The 19,094-nt window shown below is 42.8% G+C and overlaps 1 protein-coding gene across 5 annotated transcripts in view; it reads left to right on the top strand.

Moving 5' to 3' along the window:
• Positions 1-19,094, top strand: part of LOC147301269 (cyclin-dependent kinase-like 5) — a 53,418-nt gene that overhangs the window by 24,870 nt on the left and 9,454 nt on the right. For all 5 annotated transcript variants that reach the window (XM_086284121.1, XM_086284117.1, XM_086284120.1 and 2 more), the window contains 9 exons: positions 4,561-4,606; positions 4,781-4,917; positions 5,925-6,045; positions 7,755-7,814; positions 11,336-11,426; positions 11,549-11,738; positions 15,163-15,243; positions 16,046-16,212; positions 17,873-18,911. In XM_086284121.1, the coding sequence (XP_086140247.1) occupies positions 4,822-4,917; positions 5,925-6,045; positions 7,755-7,814; positions 11,336-11,426; positions 11,549-11,738; positions 15,163-15,243; positions 16,046-16,212; positions 17,873-18,911 (1,845 nt within the window). In that variant the 5' untranslated portion in view covers positions 4,561-4,606; positions 4,781-4,821. The remainder of the gene's footprint in view (positions 1-4,560; positions 4,607-4,780; positions 4,918-5,924; positions 6,046-7,754; positions 7,815-11,335; positions 11,427-11,548; positions 11,739-15,162; positions 15,244-16,045; positions 16,213-17,872; positions 18,912-19,094) is intronic.

Genomic DNA, 19,094 nt, shown 5'->3' on the forward strand with positions numbered 1-19,094 from the left:
TAATTTGCTCCTGGATGGCTGTTATCAGCTGAGAGATGAGAGCGAGCGCTGTGTATGTGTGCCGGATTTGCCATCACTCTGGCTGCAATTTGTACCTGAAGCAGAAATAACTTGAACCGACTTAAATGACTGATGTGATGCAGTGTGAACTGGAGCAAAGAAAGAGGAAAGTTTGCAGTCATTCGCCGGGTGGTTTAGGTGTTTTTCTGCGGAGGTGGAGATGATGGGAGTGTTCTCTTTGAGGACCCACTTCTGAGACCTCGGGCTGGTGCGATACAGCGCTTCTTCCCTCTGCTGTGGCAAGTGTGTGTTTACTGGCACGCTGCTGTGTCCGTGTCAGAGAGTGCAGAAAAACATTTTATATTATCAGAGATGTCAACAATGCTGTTTTCAAAGGTTGTTTTGGGGGGGAAATGGGCAGTGGTCTCTGGGTGGAACTGAGGTGAGACAAGAAGTAAAATCAACTGAAACACCTACAGATCAAATAAACAGGCCACACGTCATTTTAAAGTGGCCCTAAGGTGCTTTTTTCCCCCTTATTTTCTGACTTATACACTCACAGGCCACCTGCTCAACTTCTTACTAATCCAAATATCTCATCAACCATACACATGAAAGCAACTCAGTGCACTTGGGCATGTAGATGTGGTCTTAGTTTTCCACATTCAGTGAGCTTGTTGTCACTGCATACCTTGCTTTTTGATGTACTGCTCACAGAGGCAAGGCCAGAAACCTTCACAAATTTTTCGCGATCCAAACAGTTTCTTTAGCTCTAGAAATACTTGTAATTTTCCATCGATTTTTCACACTTCCTGTGTGTAATGGCAACATCACCAGATAAAGAGTAGCAGTGTATTTTGCAAAGGCATCCAATAAACCAAATTAGACCATTTGGTGGGCAGGTTCTGGCCTTGGTCCACATCTTTGATGGCTGATCTTTAAACTTGCAGCTTCAGAGAGTTTTTTTTCTACTTTTCGATATTTATGATTTCAAAGTTAGGGGATGTACTTTATATGATTCATGTGATGACCGTCTTATTGGAGTTATTTGCTGGTTTATGTATGTAGTTTTTTTGTGCTGGTTAAAAATAACTGCAAGCTGGTGAGACTTTGACGATGTGTATCTGCTGTGTCCTTTAAAGTAATCGCTCACTTTATCTTCAATCCAGGTTCCTTATTTATATGAGAGTTGAGTGATGAAGAAGATCTTTTTCGTTTCGCTGTCATGAAAGCGGAAATATACAACAATCAAAATCTAAAGGAAAACAAACCCAAAAAAATGTCCCACATTAGAATCAGCAGATTGTTTTAAACAGTGGCATCGGTCCAGACTTTCACCATCTGTCCATCCCTGCATGCAGTTTAAGCTTCTGATTTTCTGCGTCCTGATGTTTTGAACTGAATGTGTAGCTTCTGATCAGGTCTAATTTCCTCCATTAGTGATCAAGGTTCACACATGAGAAAGGTTGTTTAGTCTCTGCTGCTCGCCGTCTTCCTTCACTCAGGCTGGCGTGCTCTGACCCCGCTGTGAGTCATCTTGCATTTCTCGATGCTGGCAGGAGTGCTGGCTGTTCGCTCTGATCCATGCTGTAGTGGTGCGATGCTGCCTTTGGCTTTCTGAAGGAGGGGTGGGGGGGAACTGGAGCACAGCTCTGAGCCATAGGCAGAAATACCAGGCCTAACTAGGACATGTCAAAAAACGGGGCTAGTGGCGGGGTGTCTCTTTCGCAGAGAACTTCCTGAAGGGATGACAGGAAGTATCTTGCCGTTGATGAGTTCCGAATTTCTTCTTCTGCTCCACTTATTGTTGATAATTTTGTACCTTATACCTTTTAACAAATAACACAGATGCTTTTTAGAATTATTGAGCTTTAAAGTTTTGCAGGTACACTGGTTCTGTTTGTGCTGCACTTCAACAGTGACTCATTCTCCCAGTTTTTTCTATGGTATGACCCCTTATTACAAAGCAAAGCCTAGTCATCGAGCGTTTGATTTGCCCATCGCACTAGAGCTGCAGATAATGATCCATTTACAATTTTTCTATGGACCTTCTCTGCTTTTCTTTATTTTCTGTCATATATATGCTGTTAAAATGGAGACTGTTCATATAAAGCATGGCCAGAGTTTGAATAATTAGGTCAGTGTCTGTACAAGTAATCACTGTGATCTAAAAGCTCAGATTTTGCGCAGCTCTAAATGCTTTTTCTGACATCACAGAAAGTTGATATGCCCAATATCCTCCTGAGAACCGAGGAAACAAGTATTTTTCAGTTAAATTTTTTGTGATGTCTTGCCTATTTGCAGCTAAAAGAGGCCACCCAAACACATGAGATGTCCTTGGCCAGGATGTCTTCTTTTGACTTCAACGGTGGTTAATAGGATAGCTCAAATAAGTCAAAAGATACAGACCAAAACCAAATGTCCATTAAGAGGACATAAATGTATAGGCTGGTTCTCATGATAGACAAATGTCTCGCTTATTAATCACTCAAGTAAGTACTCTTGTATATGAATCCTGTTTATTGATTTCATTTGCTTACATTTCAACTAGGAAACTTGGTGTAATTTGAGATTAGATACATGTAATCAGATTAAATAACATTGTAACCTCTCAGATCCACATCGTGACCCTTTCTGGATGTCCTGAGCCCCATGTGAGCCTTTTTGCAACTTGTTTTTCTGTTTTTGGGTGCTAACAAGCTCAGTTAGCACGGTGCAGACTATCATAGACCGAATGGCCCATTTTCCAGTCTGGCCTCTACAACATCTCCCTGCACACTCTCAACCCGCTACACTAAGTGCTGCTCCAAACCAACAAATCTTCCCCTTTAAAGTAGGTTACAGAGCCCTCCTACCTTGAGTCTGCGCTGATGCAGGTGTACTAACCTCAATTTGTGAAGGTGTAGGACCTTTTTTATGTCCCATATGCAGGAAACCGCATGCACCAGTGAAGGAGATCTTTGTGATTATACCAGGACTGTTAGAGTAATGAAGAGAATTGATGGGTTTGGACACAGTTTTTGAAACATGCTTCACACATTATTTAGTTTTTTAATGTTTTTGTTATCAATTCTGATATTAAAGACCAAAATGAAGATAAAAATTAAGGCAAATGGTAGCATTTAAGGAATTGTTGGTGATAATGGAGCAAATTTCCATTAATGATTGACAAACTCTTTATACCTTTATACTGGCATCATGATCTGATAGCGGTATAAATCTCTGAAGATGCTGATTACCAGTTCCTGTTTCTGTCTGAGAAAGTTGAGGGTGTCTTAAAGCTTGCATGCAACTTCATAAGTTTTCAGATGGGCTGTTTGTAGAAATAACTATCAGATAATATGCATTAAAGAACATTGAAGGCAAAGGTTATCACAAAGAAAGAAACTGGCCTCTATCAAGCTATACCAATGTTCATTTAATTGGTTGAGGTGTGTATTTTAATATGAGGGTCTATGGCAGACTTGGGCAATTAATTTTCCCAAGGGGGCACATGAGGAATGGACTGTTGTGGAGTCCTGGTCCACAACAGTTCAGTTTTATCAAGTGAGAGATATCTAGCTTAAAGTCAGAGTCAATGTCAGACAGGACAGGGTATCTGGATTTGTTAAACTTCATCACTGAGAATGTTGGTTCACATATGATGGTAGATCCAAAGAGAACATCTTCTAATCTTTAGCACTGGCATACAAAACAGCTCCCGGTGTATAAGAATATAAATGCTTATTTCACTTCTGGGTTCTTTTTAGTCACTTGATCTTGTATCTTTTTCAAAAGTCCACCATTCTTCCGTGTCAGATTTGGACAAAGTCCAGTTTTTCCCATTTCAGCTCAAGCCTTTCCAAGCAAGCACTTACCTCCATGAACAAATCATTCCCTGTCCCTTTCACTGAGTGCATTGCTGCCAGCTCCTCCAAAATCTCCAACTCTGTCTTCATCCCGCTTACAAAGATGAGTAACTGGGCAGATATCACAACTCTCATCCAGAGCCGAGTAGCCATCGGCTCATTGTCAAACACTTCTTTTTTTCTCAGGGCATATCAGCTCAGGAAAGTTGACCAAACACTCTAATAAACTCCCCAGCAGAGATTGGCTCACTTACTTTGGTTTATAATTTTTGTGGGAAATAACAAAACTGGTCTTGACTGCTCCATCCTTGGATGTGTAAAAAGTCATGTCGATTTTGCAGCTTTCCTCGCAAACGTTCAGATGTCCGTTCTCACTTTTTTCCAGCTTCAAAGTTGCTGCTTGAAACACAGTTTCAGGTTCAAAGCAATATCCCCATCCTGCATGCTAACGTGAATGCTACTGATATTTAATTAGGCATGCTTTTTGTAGATTTGGACTTGAACATCTGTTTGTGTTGCTGATTAAATAATTTATATACTTTCAGCCACAGTCCCCACAGCTGAATGCAAAAATGTGTTATTCTCACTACTGAACGCAGTAGTAAAGGCAGCAGCAGTAACACTAATATTCATGATTTGAGTCAGCCTCACTGTTGTGTTTTTCCACTGTCGTGATGCAATGACAGGATTGATTTCTGTGTTTTTGCTGCAGGACACCAATGAAATTGTGGCCATTAAGAAATTCAAGGACAGCGAAGGTAAGAGGGCTCTTCGCTCCCGATGGGCAGGCCTCATCAGAGAGCACTTATGATTTCTATTGTAATGCAGGCTGTCCTCGTCCTTTATTTCTACTGGCCTGCTGCATCCCATATCTATCACAACATGGCAGCTCAGTGTGATCCTCATTTCCTGTCTGTCTCACCTCCACGCAGAAAATGAAGAGGTCAAAGAAACGACCCTGCGGGAGCTCAAAATGCTCCGCACGCTCAAGCAGGAGAATATTGTTGAGCTGAAAGAAGCCTTCCGCCGAAGAGGGAAGCTGTACCTTGTTTTCGAATATGTGGAGAAGGTAGGTTTCCTCCACAGGCCGATACCTGCGCTGACTCTGGTGTTACTCTCACCCGTCGCCTGTAGCAGAACAAGTTCAGCACACTCTTCTCTTCTTCTGGCTTCACTTACCGTAACATCAACAGAACGATGAATGAAGGTGGTTATCAGCTCAATAATTCAATCCAGGGTTTTCCCAACCTCGCTGTGAAAGAGATAACATTGGCAGCATATGACGAATGACAAACACAGGGAGGTATACTGGCAACAGAGCAGGATATTTTCCAAAATAACAGCAAACTATAATATTTGAAAAAATACAAAGAGGTTAAACACATAATAGAGGCTGAAAGCAACAGAGCTGCAGCAGCCAAAGCAGCAGCGGGCGAGTTTGTGTGATAGGGAAAGGCTGTAGAGCACTGTGGTATTAAAACACCTGGTCTGAATGTGTAGGACTAGTAAAGGTACAAGTAAAGAACAACCAGAAGAAACATCATTCAAACCTGTAAGTTGCTCAAAATCCAAATTTCAAGTTGGCCAGCAAATATGAGGCTTAGCTTATCACTAAATTAAGTTCTATTCAACATTATAATTGTTTAAAATTGCTCACAAAATCAGGTAAAAAGCAGAAAAAAGTCCTCGTCTTCAAAATAAAATACTTTAGACCAGAGCTATTAAACGCATTACAGCTTCAGAAATGGCAGCCCGAAGCAGTCAACGCATTGTTCTCACTTAATGAACCTTCTATTCACAAAATAGATAATTAAAAAATAGGTATTGTTTCTCAAATATGAACCATTTTTCTCCAACAGAAAAAAAAACAGACTTTTGTCACACTTTAAAAAGCATGTCGATCTCTTACCTCAAATACAACCTGCACCAGAGGTGGTCAGGTCTGGACGGGTCCTCCCGATGCTGAAAACTCAGGGTTAAACCTAGAATTCGTTCACTAAACCCCCAAATCCCTCATGATAATAAAGAGCTCAGCTTTGATTTCTTCAACTGTGTCTTTTTCCCTCTCTCTTTTAGAATATGCTCGAACTGCTCGAGGAGTTACCAAACGGTGTGCCGAGTGAAAAAGCGCGCAGCTACATCTTCCAGCTAATCAAAGCAATTCACTGGTGCCATAAGCATGACATTGTTCACCGAGGTAAGGCGTTTTTCTTGACCTGAACATAGCGTACAGAGTGTTAGTACGATAGAGGAGAGGCCCCCAGAGCAGGAAGACAAATGCAGCATTATTTTGCTTACACTGGAGAAAAAACATGGTCATTCCATATAAAATCCACCAAACTGGAGAAAATTTCCCACACGAGCCCTTCAGAATCACCTGGTTTCCATAGTGTAGTGATTTACATGTGTGTCTAACAAGCAAAAGGTCCCTGGTTTGAGCCCATGAGAAGACACAAATACCTTTGGGGTTGCATCTGGTGTAAAAATCTGTGGCAACCCCTTGTGAATAGGGTATGCTGATAGTGCTCTTTATGTGAGACTGCACAGCACTTTTATTACTTGTCCTCCTTTCCCACATCTTGAGACAGTATCCCAAATTTTGACTGAAAATGTGGTGTGAAGTGATACAATATTTCTGTCTCATAATTGGTTAAAAATGGCTAAAATTGTAAGATATGGTGCAAAAAAACATGTATGAGAGTATGGATGCATCTTTACTGAAACCCAAAGACGGCTAAAGATCTTTTATTAGCAAGACAGTTGGAAATGTTGCATTTAAATGTAATATATTTGACTACCTCTCAGTATTATTAACACGTCTCACTTTGTCCCACGTTCAGTTTGTTGTGATATGGTCACCTTACTCATTGAGAAGAGAGCCGCCAAAAGGAGCTTTGATGCATCATGTAAAATTTTACCTTCTTACTATGAATATTTTCCAAGTGCATCACAATTTGGTGTTTTTTAATTTGTTCAGTCCTCCTATGTTTTTAAATACAGAAGACTGATATAAAATACATTTGAGAATTGTTAAAACTTTGAGCATCAATATTATGGGATACATCATACTCTCTGTAACATCTAAATATTTTTGGGTCCAGCTTCATGGTTCGTATCACTATGTGAGACAGGTGTTTGGTCAGAATAGGCTCACTTTCTATCTGTTTAGCTTCATAGTTTCATCTTTTTCTTTTGGCTGCTCCCTTTAGAGGTCACCACAGTGGATCATCTACCTCCATCTCGCCCTGTCCCTAGCATCCTCCTCTGTCACACCAACCCTGTGCATATCCTCATCCATGAACTTCCTCTGAGTTTCCTCTTTTCCTCCTGTCTGGCAGCTCCCTATTCAACATCCTTTGCCCATTGCATCCACTGTCCCTCCTCTGCACATGTTCAAACATCTCAAACTATAACTTTGTCTCAAACCCGCTCAGCCTGAGCTGTGCCTCTAATATACTCATTCCATACCTATCAATCCTGGTCAATCCCCATGATATCATAGCATCTTCAGCATTATATCTATCAGCATTATAACTAAGCGATGTACTGTTCACTAGAAGACCTTTTGGTGAATCAGTGGCAGCAGAGCAGGAAACCAGATGGCCCATGTGAGCTTTTGGCACACTGAGAGCAACAGAGCAGGCATCCAAATGGCCTGTAGTATATCCAGGCACCCATATGACAATGTTATCGAGGGATTCAGTGTATGGGTTATAGTTTTTTTCCCCCCAATCTGTGCATTTTTGCTGATGAAATTCCATTTCTCTGAAGGGTAATCATTCAAATCGCTCTCTCAATGAAACAGATGAATGTGTGGTGGCAGAAACTGATGGAAGTGATGTAATAGCGATGATGATAATGATGCCCCTCTCCAGCTTACTCTCCATCTGTGTTCTTCCTCCTCAGACATAAAGCCAGAAAACCTTCTCATCAGCTCCGATGACGTCCTCAAGTTATGTGACTTCGGTGAGCCCCTCTATTCGATCCTCGCGCTGTAAGAAAGGTGCTCAAACAGTCAGAGCTGTGATGTAAAAGGAGTGTTTTCAACAGATACTATATTTGGCTGAAACCAGTGCTTCAGGAGTGCAGCAGGCAGGCTTCATCCGGTTATCTAAAGCGGTGTGTGCGCCTCCCCTCTCTGCGGCTGGTCATTCTTCTTTCATCTCAATTAATGAAATGTGTTGGGCAACAAGAGCATAATCATGCTTCAGCTCAGTCTGGCGGCGCCACAACAGAAGCAGGGGGAAACGTAAAACATGGCGTGGCCAGAATCACACAGGCAATCTGGTGTGAGAGACTGAAGACCTGCTGTTTGCTCTGTGTCAGCCAAAGGCATTGAGAGAAGAGACACGGGCCAAACAGACTCCGCTGTGAAGGTTTACGTTTCAGACCGAGTCTTGCCGCGCGCAGTCACTTTCACTGTGTGTTGTTTTGATCGGGGAGTTGAGCTCTGAGAAACTGGAAATGAATGGCTGGGTTAATGTAGTAAATGTCCAATTGTGAGGGAAAAGTTTCTCCTTGTTTAAACTTGTTTAACCTAATATCATGTAAAGGTTCAAAGGGTTTCACAGGCAATATAAAAACACTATAAATATGCTGTCTATCTATTCATCTATCTATCTATCCATCTATCTATCTATCTATATACACACACACACACACACACACACACACACACACATATATATATACACACACACACACACACACACACACACACATATATATATATATATATATATATGCAGAAGTGACTAGCACAAGTCACCATCAAGTGCGGGATCTACCAAGGAGATGCTCTGTCCCCACTGCTGTTCTGCATAGGCCTGAACCCCCTCAGTGAGATCATTAACAAGACTGGCTACGAATACCGACTACGGAACGGAGCAGTTGTCAGCCACCTCCTGTACATGGATGACATCAAGCTGTATGCCAAGAGTGAACGAGACATCGATTCACTGATCCACACTACCAGGCTATACAGCAATGACATTGGAATGTCGTTCGGACTGGAGAAGTGTAGTCGGATGGTAACAAAGAGAGGGAAGGTAGTCAGAACTGAGGGGATTGAACTACCAGAAGGCAACATTGCAGACATAGAGGACAGTTACAAGTACCTGGGGATCCCGCAGGCAAATGGGAACCATGAAGAGGCCGCTAGAAAAGCTGCAACCACCAAGTACCTTCAGAGGGTCAGGCAAGTCCTGAGGAGTCAGCTGATCACGCCCTGCCCGTGATCAGGTACCCTGCTGGGGTAATAGGCTGGCCAAAGGAGGAGATAGAAGCCACTGACATATAGACAAGAAAGCTCCTTACCATGCATGGAGGGTTTCACCCCAAGTCCAGCACCCTGAGGCTGTACGCTAAGCGGAAGGAAGGGGGCCGGGGACTGGTGAGTGTCAGCACCACAGTCCAGGATGAGACAACGAACATCCAAGAATACATTGGGAAGATGGCCCCAACTGACCGAGTGCTCAGTGAATACCTCAGGCAGCAGAAACCCAAGAAAGAGGAGGGAGACGAGGAACCATCATGGAAGGACAGGCCCCTGCACGGTATGTACCACCGGCAGATAGAGGAGGTGGCTGATATCCATAAATCCTACCAGTGGCTGGACAAAGCTGGACTGAAAGACAGCACAGAGGCACTAATCATGGCAGCACAAGAACAAGCTCCGAGCACAAGATCCATAGAGGCTGGGGTCTATCACACCAGGCAAGACCCCAGGTGCAGGCTGTGTAAAGATGCCCCAGAGACAATCCAGCACATAACAGCAGGGTGCAAGATGCTAGCAGGCAAGGCATACATGGAACGCCATAACCAAGTGGTCGGCATAGTGTACAGGAACATCTGTGCCGAGTATAACCTGGAAGTCCCGAGGTCAAAATGGGAGATGCCCCCAAGGGTGGTGGAGAATGACCGAGCTAAGATCCTGTGGGACTTCAGATACAGACGGACAAAATGGTGGTGGCTAACCAACCGGACATAGTGGTGGTAGACAAACAGAAGAAGACGGCCGTAGTGATCGATGTAGCAGTTCCGAATGACAGCAATATCAGGAAGAAGGAACACGAGAAGCTGGAGAAATACCAAGGGCTCAGAGAAGAGCTCGAGAGGATGTGGAGGGTGAAGGTAACGGTGGTCCCCGTGGTAACCGGAGCACTAGGTGCGGTGACTCCCAAGCTAGGCGAGTGGCTCCAGCAGATCCCGGGAACAACATCGGAGATCTCTGTCCAGAAGAGCGCAGTCCTGGGAACAGCTAAGATACTGCAGAGGACCCTCAAGCTCCCAGGCCTCTGGTAGAGGACCCGAGCTTGAAGGATAAACTGCCCGCAGGGGCGTGCTGGGTGTTTTTATATATATATATATATCTATATGCCAGCTGTCATGAAAAATAAACGGTAAAAATGACCAACTTCATGTTTTTATACTCTAATCTGAATGAGCACACTGGATCTAATTTGAATTAAAATTTCACTGGAATTAATCAAGCATAAGACTCAACCGCTTAAATGAGTTTTTGTCTCCAGGAAGTAAATAACTATAATTTGGCATCTTAATCAATAAATTAAAAATGTTTTTTACTATTTTTTCTTCTTTTTGAAAAACATTGAATTAGAAAATGCATGGATGACAACAATAATTACATTTTAGCAGTAAGAGAATCCTTTTGATTAAAAGGCTTGTGCATACTAGTGATACCAGCACAAAAACCATTTTGGTAATTACTAATACTGTTAATTTAGGACAGCTGTGGTATAAACCTCACATTTGGTGGGGGTCTAATAAATTTCCATTGCACCATATATAATGTAGAATGAAGAAGTCTCTTTCAATTAGGATACTTTTTAATATTATTTGATCATAATTAGAAATCCTAGAAGGCAGCTATTTTAATATACAGTAACAGTCATATTATTTAAAAAAAAACTCAGATTGATTGGAAATAAACTTATTTCCCAGCATGTTGAGTACCGTTCTTGAAAACTGTAATCAAATTGATAGGAAAACAAACTAAAACAGTTAAAATAACTGAATAAGCTAAATGCACGAGTGCCAAAGTGCAGACAAGCTGCAAAAAATGTTGAAGATGCAGTCACCCTGTATCTGTTGGTTATGTGAGTAATTGGCAATAAAACATACCAACATGAATATTAAACTGGAACGTGTCTATATGTATGTAAGAGAGCTAGAGGCTCTAAAGGTGTGCTTCGATGCTTGTGCAGCCAAAAAAGCATCTCACATTAATCAGCTGAAGAATTCAAAAGGCAGGATCTGCTGCTGTCAAAGTGTTCAGGAAAAAAAGATCACATCTGGCGTCGTCTCTGACCTAACTTTACAAACTACTTTGTAAGTCAAAGCTTTAAAGCATAATGAGCGTCCAGAGAGACATTCAGCTGAAATTCATTTTTAGGTTTCTCAGCATGTGGAGCATAACTAAAAGCTCCTCATCATATCCTATTGCTTTCTCTGTCTTCTCTTGCCAGGCTTTGCACGTAATCTCTCTGAGGGGACTGACGCCAATTACACCGAGTATGTGGCCACTAGATGGTACCGGTCTCCGGAGCTCCTGCTCGGGTACGCCTGCTATTTTTTTACGTTTTCCCTTTAAGCTCTGTCCAGTCACCACACTGACATAAATTCTTATTAGCTCTCATTATGCGTGGCCTCTCACCACCCTCTTAAATCTGCGGTCTCAGGGCTCCTTACGGGAAGGCGGTGGACATGTGGTCAGTGGGCTGCATCTTAGGAGAGCTGAGTGACGGGCAGCCGCTGTTCCCGGGAGAGAGCGAGATCGACCAGCTCTTTACCATCCAGAAAGTGCTGGGACCCCTGCCACCAGAGCAGATGAAGCTCTTCTATAACAACCCTCGCTTCCACGGGCTGAGGGTAACTTCAGCCCCCCCCCCCCATACTCTGCTGACCCATCCCTCCATGCTGCTCTTATCACTGCTTTTCTTTCCTCTCTCTCCTTGCTGTCTCTTAAGGCCTCCTCCTCCTCTGTTTCTTCTTCCCTTATTTATTTTCTCTGTACACTCTCTTCTCCTTCTTCTTCTTCTTTTTCTGGCTGAGTTTGCTGTGCCGTGACTGACTGGATCACAATGACTCATCGTGTATCATGTATCCTGTATGCACTGTGAAGGAAGGCTGTGATAAGTCTTCTGTGGCAGGCTGGTGGTGCAGCAGACCTGGGTCGTCCTTCCCTTCGCCTCACTGCCCACAACCCAGGATTTAATTATTAGTTAGCAAACTCCCCCTCTGTGAATGCCTGGCAGTGAATACCCAGTGATAAGACCACTTCTTGATTAAGCTGCATAATAAGCGAAACACTTTACGGTCTACACCTTGAATTTTCAGCTTCTATCCACCTCTTAAACACCCAAGTTGTTGTTCCTCAGTAAAATCCTTGCTCCGGTAAAGACAGGCACACGTTGGCCGTGTCTGTTTCTTAAAAAAAAAAAATAGCGCCTGCTATTGTTAGTACTTGCTCAAGGGGAAAAAAAACGAGCTCTACCTCCACATTTATGTGCTTGTTGTCATTTAAATGAGATCCTGCAAACTTCGCTGATCCCTGCACATTATCGCTCACAGTCAGATCATCCTATTAACACCACGAGAGGGGAGAAATAGTGTTTGATGGAAACACGCATGCTGTTTTTATTAAAATAAATCAGACCAACAAGAAACCACACAACACTTTTGAGTGAACAGAGGACGCTTGATGGTTGTTTCATCACGTTTCCCACCTACGATGTGCTTTTCTGTAACACTCAGAAATGTGTGATGTAAAAAGAACGGCTTCTGGACTCTTTTTTTCCGCCTGCAAATGGCAAATTCAAAATATTCAGAGGAAAAATTCTATTAGAAATGAAAGGTTGACAATGGAGGATTTGCACGTGGTTGAAATCACAAGTTGTGTATTTGGGCATTTCTAAAAGAGTTCACCAAAGCATTGTCATGGTTACAGGATTTTCCAATCAAGCTTAGAAAAAGATTTCTTCAATACCAAATCCGATTATACAGAGATACAAACAAACCTGTCACAGGAGACAACAAGTAAACGATGTTCGACAACAACACCGATATTAAAATATAAGGTAACAAGAACTCACAAGATAGGGCTACAATTTCAGGAGTTTCTTTTTTATTGGGTAGCATTCAGGGGACCAAGAATGAGGCAGAGTGTGAATTGGTGAAGAAAACACTGGGTCATGTGCAGCCCTATGTACTGATAGCTTGTCAGCTACCTTTATTAGCAATAAGGTGAAGTAATTAGTGTCACTGTGGAGGATTTTTATCCTTCTTGACAACATTGCTTCAGTTCTTTTAGGTTTACACGCATCCGCTCTGTTAAGGTCCAGACACAGCACATGGCCTTTGATTGGACCATTCCATTTCCATGAATCTTGCTTGGAATCGTGTTCCTGTTGTGTGACTCAGTTTGTGCCAGGCTTTAGCTGTGGGACAGATGGCCTCACATTTGACTCTAGAATACTTTGGTATACAGAGGAGTTCATGTGCGACTCACTGACCATAAGGTACCCAGAGCTTGTGGGTGCTAAACGAGCCCAAATCATCACCCCTTCACCATCATCATCATCGTGGCTCAAGAGTTGGCAGTTCGTCTTGTAATCGGAAGGTTGCCGGTTCAAGCCCCGGTTCCGACAGTCTCTGTCGTTGTGTCCTTGGGCAAGACACTTCACCTGTTGCCTACTGGGGGTGGTCAGAGGGCCCAGTGGCGTCAGTGTCTGGCAGCCTCGCCTCTGTCAGTGCGCCCCAGGGCAGCTGTGGCTACAATGTAGCTTGCCATCATCAATGGGTGAATGACTGAATGTAGTGTAAAGCGCTTTGGGGTCCTTAGGGACTAAGTAAAGCGCTGTACAAATACAGGCCATTTACCATGCCTGATAGTTTTTATGAGGTAGTGGTTTTCTGCAAACATGGTGCTGTGCATTTTAGCCAAACATATTGATTTTGTTCTCATCTGTCTAAAGGACATTGTTCCAGAAGTCTTGTGCTCTCCGGCATGAAAACTTACTTCAGAAACAATCATATTTTAACTATATTTTAACTTTCATGTATTTAGACTCTTTACTGAAGTAAAGATGATAAAGACATTCAAGTAATAACAGGAAGGTTTAATTTAAAATACGATGAAGGTGTCTAAAATAAAAATATTTAATATGCAAGTGATCTTAGTTCTGATTAAATAATGCTGCACACCATAGTGTTGCAGCTGGAGATTAATTGAATTGAAATACTCCTGGGTGGCTGTATCTGTTATAACAGCATGATACGTTAGCAGTTTTATATTTTAAAATATGCAATATAATAAATAAGTAAAGCTTTAAAATAAATAGGTTGGAGTACAAGGGACAATATGTATAGTGGTGTTGAAAATACAGGGGAGTAGAAGAAAGTATAGCATAAAAATACCTTTAAAAAAACGACAAGTACATCAGAACTGTACTTCAGTGAAGTACTTGTTACGTTACACCACTGGTGCTGTTTATACTTTGATCCCCTGCTGGATTAACAATACTCCAGTTCAGTGACACTGACAGGGGAGCAAAAGGGGGGCAATCATTTTTCAGGGAGGGATGGTACAACTCAACTATAATTCCATCCATACATTCATCCATCTTCCTCTGATCCACTTCACACCTACAGTGAAACCACTTTAGAGTCGCCAGTTAATCTAAAACCCACACAGACAAGGATGAACATGCAACCGCCACACACAGAGGCCTCAGGCGGTCAGTGGATTCAAACCCAGAACCTGAGGCAGTAGTGCTAACCACTGCACCACTGTGCTGCCTACTAAAACCCCATGTATTTTAATCTAAGAAACAACCATAAGTCTGATAACTGATAACCTTTGATTCCATTCATTCCATGATTTTGTCTCTGTCCATTAAAATGAAACCACCATAAAAATCAGAGGCTCTTCGTGTTTTTGTGTAAGTGACCAAACTTACAAATTCAGCAAGGGTTCAAATAATTACTTCCCCCATTGTAAATAGCATTATTAACATTTGATATGGTCAGGTCTCTAAAAGAGGAAGACACTTTAACCTCAGGATACTCTCATACTGACGATCGATCACTAAGGACATTTGATGCTGTTGTTTAGTAAAAGCGTCTTATTTTCCACTTATTTATGGTGGTTATCATCAAGGTGGTTATCCACATGTGGGGCATAGAGCAACTGCTTGAAGTTGTGGACAAGTGGAACTATATGGAGTATTTTCTTATTTATGACATGAAAGTTTTTTGACTGTACCATTATCCACTGTCTCTGCTAATGTTGCAGTTTCCTACTGTGAGTCACCCTCAAACCTTGGAGCGGAGATACCTGGGAATCATCGACGCAGCCCTGCTCGACCTGCTGAAGGTGAGGCGAGCCGAGCGACTTTAATGGTTTTATTCTTAACTTTTGTCTGTTTTCAGAGTATCGTGAAAACGTCCAGTTAACCACAATAATTTTCATAAACTAGACATCTGATAGTTGCATCATTATCACGGTGTTTACGTCGTGACTGCACGGTGCCTCCTCCCTGCTTCGGCATCTCTCAGCTCATATCCTGGTTCCACTGCTGTTATTGCTGTGTCTACACTGTAAACAGGAGCTCCATGTCAAGAATGTAGGCTGTGCTTGTGCTCTTGCGCTTTTCCCAGCAGATAATGACTCACCGCTAACATGATGATGATGATGCCATCTCAGGACTGACTTAAGCAAGGACAGGCGTCTCTCTAAGAACTAATCGGGCTTTTTTGTGTTGAGTTCAGATACAATTTAATAACGTTTGTTTGCTAATCGTTAACGCTGAGCTGCACGGCTACCAAAGAGCTTCTGATGTTGACCCAAAATGTAGCTTCCACTGTATATTTGTGTTATTCAAAAACAAAGCTGCATCCAGATTTCAGTTTGAGTTTGTTCATACATTAAAGTGAGTTCAGAGAGACTATTAAACACATTATTTGGGTAAGAAAAAGCAAATGTCACAAATCACATTTCACATCATTGTTTGGCTCGTTTGGTGACTGTGAGACACAATTAAATGCGGCAGCAGCTTGACTTTTATGATAATGGCGATGATTCATAGTAGCACGACTGTTTCGGTTTGTTTGAGAGGTCTGCATGTTCGGGGTGTCTTCAGCGCTCACGGGCTCCATCTGTGTGGTTTGTGGTTTAGAACATGCTGCTCCTGAACCCCACCGAGCGCTTTCTCACAGAGCAGAGCCTGAACCACCACGCCTTCCAGACCCTGCGGATGGTGGAGCGGCCTGGGCCACCCACACCCACACCTGTACGCTCCTCTAAGAGAAAACCTCACCACGGAGACAACACTACCCCCAGCAGGTCAGCAGTGAGCACTATATTTGGGGAAAGCTTGCCAGTGTAGATGTATTAATGGGTCGTTTCATGAACAAATGCTGCCAGATGTTTTTAATCAGCAGCCACCATCCAGCAACATTTGACAGAATATTTCAGGATAATTCATATATTGTCTGTCTGGTTCAGTCTGTAATTATTCTGCATCTCAGTGCACTTTTGTTTCCTAAATTTTAACTAACGCTATTTACATATTGAAATAAAGACCTTGTTTTTGGAAACTTTTCTTCACTTCATTTTTCTTTGCTGTTCATATTACCAAGACAACAGTGAATTAAGATTTTTATATCTAGTCTTTTGGGAGGTTTTGATGTACTTTATGCTACTCATATTCTTTCATCACCCTGCACTTACACCAAACCTCATCCAATAAATAAAAATGAATAGCTGATGTTTTTAAAATTTCTATTGCCATGATAGTCACTGAGTGACAATATAATGTGACAGCATCAAGTGAGACTCTTTTAGCTATATACTTAACCCTTTAAGACCTACCATAGAACCAAGTCCGCCAGAGCTTATATTATATTTTTACATGCTGTAGAGCCATTTTTGGGAGCATTTTAAGTTGATATACATCAATACAACCATTATAGCCCAAATTTTAATAATATGTCTGCATTAAGTGCATAGTAATTACATAAATTGCAAAAAAGTGCAATAAACTACAAAATATTTGAAAATCGTTTTTGTTTTTTTTAACATATATTTCTAGTTAGAGAAATTTAAGAGGCTTATCCCTCAAAACTGTAAATACAAAAAGTTGCACAAAATAGTTTCCCACCACAGGAAATTTATTTTAAGTGTCTTCATAGTTTTATTTTTGAAATACACCAATTTTTATACACTGCAGGAAAAATGAAAATAAATATTATAATGCAAATTTGCAAAAAAACAGCATATGCATCAAAATAAACTATTTCCAGCAGTGCAATATGAGTCCTAAGCATCCCAGAAACGACACAGAAAGTCATAAAGTCAAACATAACTTTTAAAAACACCAGTATAGGCTCATAAGGCTCTGATGGTACAAAACTACATTTCCGCAAAATGACGTCACTTCCGGTTTCGGGCAGGTCATGCAATAGTTCACGCTGATGGACATAGGAAGTGTTACAAACAGCTGTACGGATTGGCAAAGCATGTTTCTGGAATATTATGTTTTTGTTGCTGCAAGTGCTTTTTATGCAATTTTTGCAAAGCCATATGTGGAAGGAAACTGTAACCTAGGACAAGCTGATGGCATGAGATGTAGGTACAACTCCTCCGGTTTCATATGTAAAAAAAATTATTGCGCTAGCTCACGTGGTTGCAGTGCTACCGGGATTTTAAAAAAGTTATGCAAAACGGAGCGTGCCCGCTCCGACCGGCTTTAAAGGGTTAACATCCACTCTACTTTACTAAAAAATCCACTGTGTCAAACACCCTCACCACCAGGGATGAATCATCGACACACAGAAAAAAGCTCATAATAAACTGCAGGTTTCATGTCATTCATATGTATTGGGAAGAACAGGGGTCTTGCAATTGATCCCTGTGGAACACCTTTCCTTATTAAATGCAGTAAGTGGTACCTTTGCTGCCACTGAGTTCATTATTACATGTTTTTGTCTCTGCTTTTCCTTAGGAGCCATGGGGGAAAGAGCTCAGGAAGCCACCGCTCCAGCAGCAGAGAGTGCTCCAGCTTACCCCGACATGAAGACCTCCACCCCAACAACGACAGCTTTCTCAACGGCAACATGTCTGCAGCCATCAACCTCAGCCCCACACTGCATCCTAAGAACTACCAGCCGCAGATCTTCAACCACTCCACCGCCTGCAGCATGGACCTGGCCAGCAGCAACCTGCCTCATCTGCTCAGCCCCGGTGAGACCAAGTCCAAGGGCGACTTTGAGATGAACTTGGGGTCCAAGGTGTCAGATGGCCCAGGGGCGAAGTACCTCAAATCCAACTTCCGCTCACAGCAGAACCGCCACTCTTTTGTAGAAGGGAAGACCAACACGCTTCAGTCAGGGGACAAACACAGCCGACACAACTACATGGAGTCCCACAGCTCCACGCCATCCTCCTCTAAGTTTGCCTACCTGAACTTGTCCAAGAGCTATGGCACGCTTAGCGATGCCAAGTCAGTGGGGAACTTAAATGATGTGCATCTTTATGCAGATGAACCCACGTCTCGCTATTTTCCTTCCAGCTGCCTCGACCTCACAGCTCCGGGCAGCCCAGCGGCCCGCCGAGTGGAGAGGCTGGGACCTGGCACAGGTGGCCGAGGAAGCATGCGCTCAGAGAGAGAGAGCAACACTCTGGACTCCTCCTACAGGCGCTCCTCCACCCGCCATAAAACTTCAGAGGAGTCCAAGTCACCAGACTCCCTGGATCCCGGGGAGAGTGAAAGGAGCCATTCCCATTCTCTCTCTGCCCCACATGACCCTCTGTCTTATGGTCAGGGATACACCAGCCCCTTCTCCTCCCAGCAGAGGCCACACCGCCACTCCATGTACGTACGGAGGGATCACCAGAGGACGCACGGGGGAGACGAGGGACTGTTGGTCGGGCAGGGAATACCCACCAGAGCCAGCAGCCTCCAGCTCCTGTCCCCACAGCTGCAGCACCGCACACTGCCTCGCCACTCTGGGGGCTCCTCCAGAGAAGAAGACATGAGCAGGGTCAGTCCTCAGCCCACATCAAAACTCTCCAGCTTTAGGGAAAGCCTTCAGAATGTAATCATAACAAATGCCTACACCAGGTTTTGTTGGACGGCTCTGCCTCAGTCTCAGTTTGTCCAGTGACGCAGCCAGGACTTATTCTGGTGGCGTCTGAAAACATGGTGTGTGTTTAGGTTCTCAGCC

Source organism: Aulonocara sp. 'chitande type north' Nkhata Bay, linkage group LG23 (assembly GCF_057382095.1).
Source record: "Aulonocara sp. 'chitande type north' Nkhata Bay isolate Kocher_YH1m ecotype deep benthic linkage group LG23, A_spYH_male_GT1.1, whole genome shotgun sequence".
NCBI classification, from domain to species: Eukaryota; Metazoa; Chordata; class Actinopteri; order Cichliformes; family Cichlidae; genus Aulonocara; species Aulonocara sp. 'chitande type north' Nkhata Bay.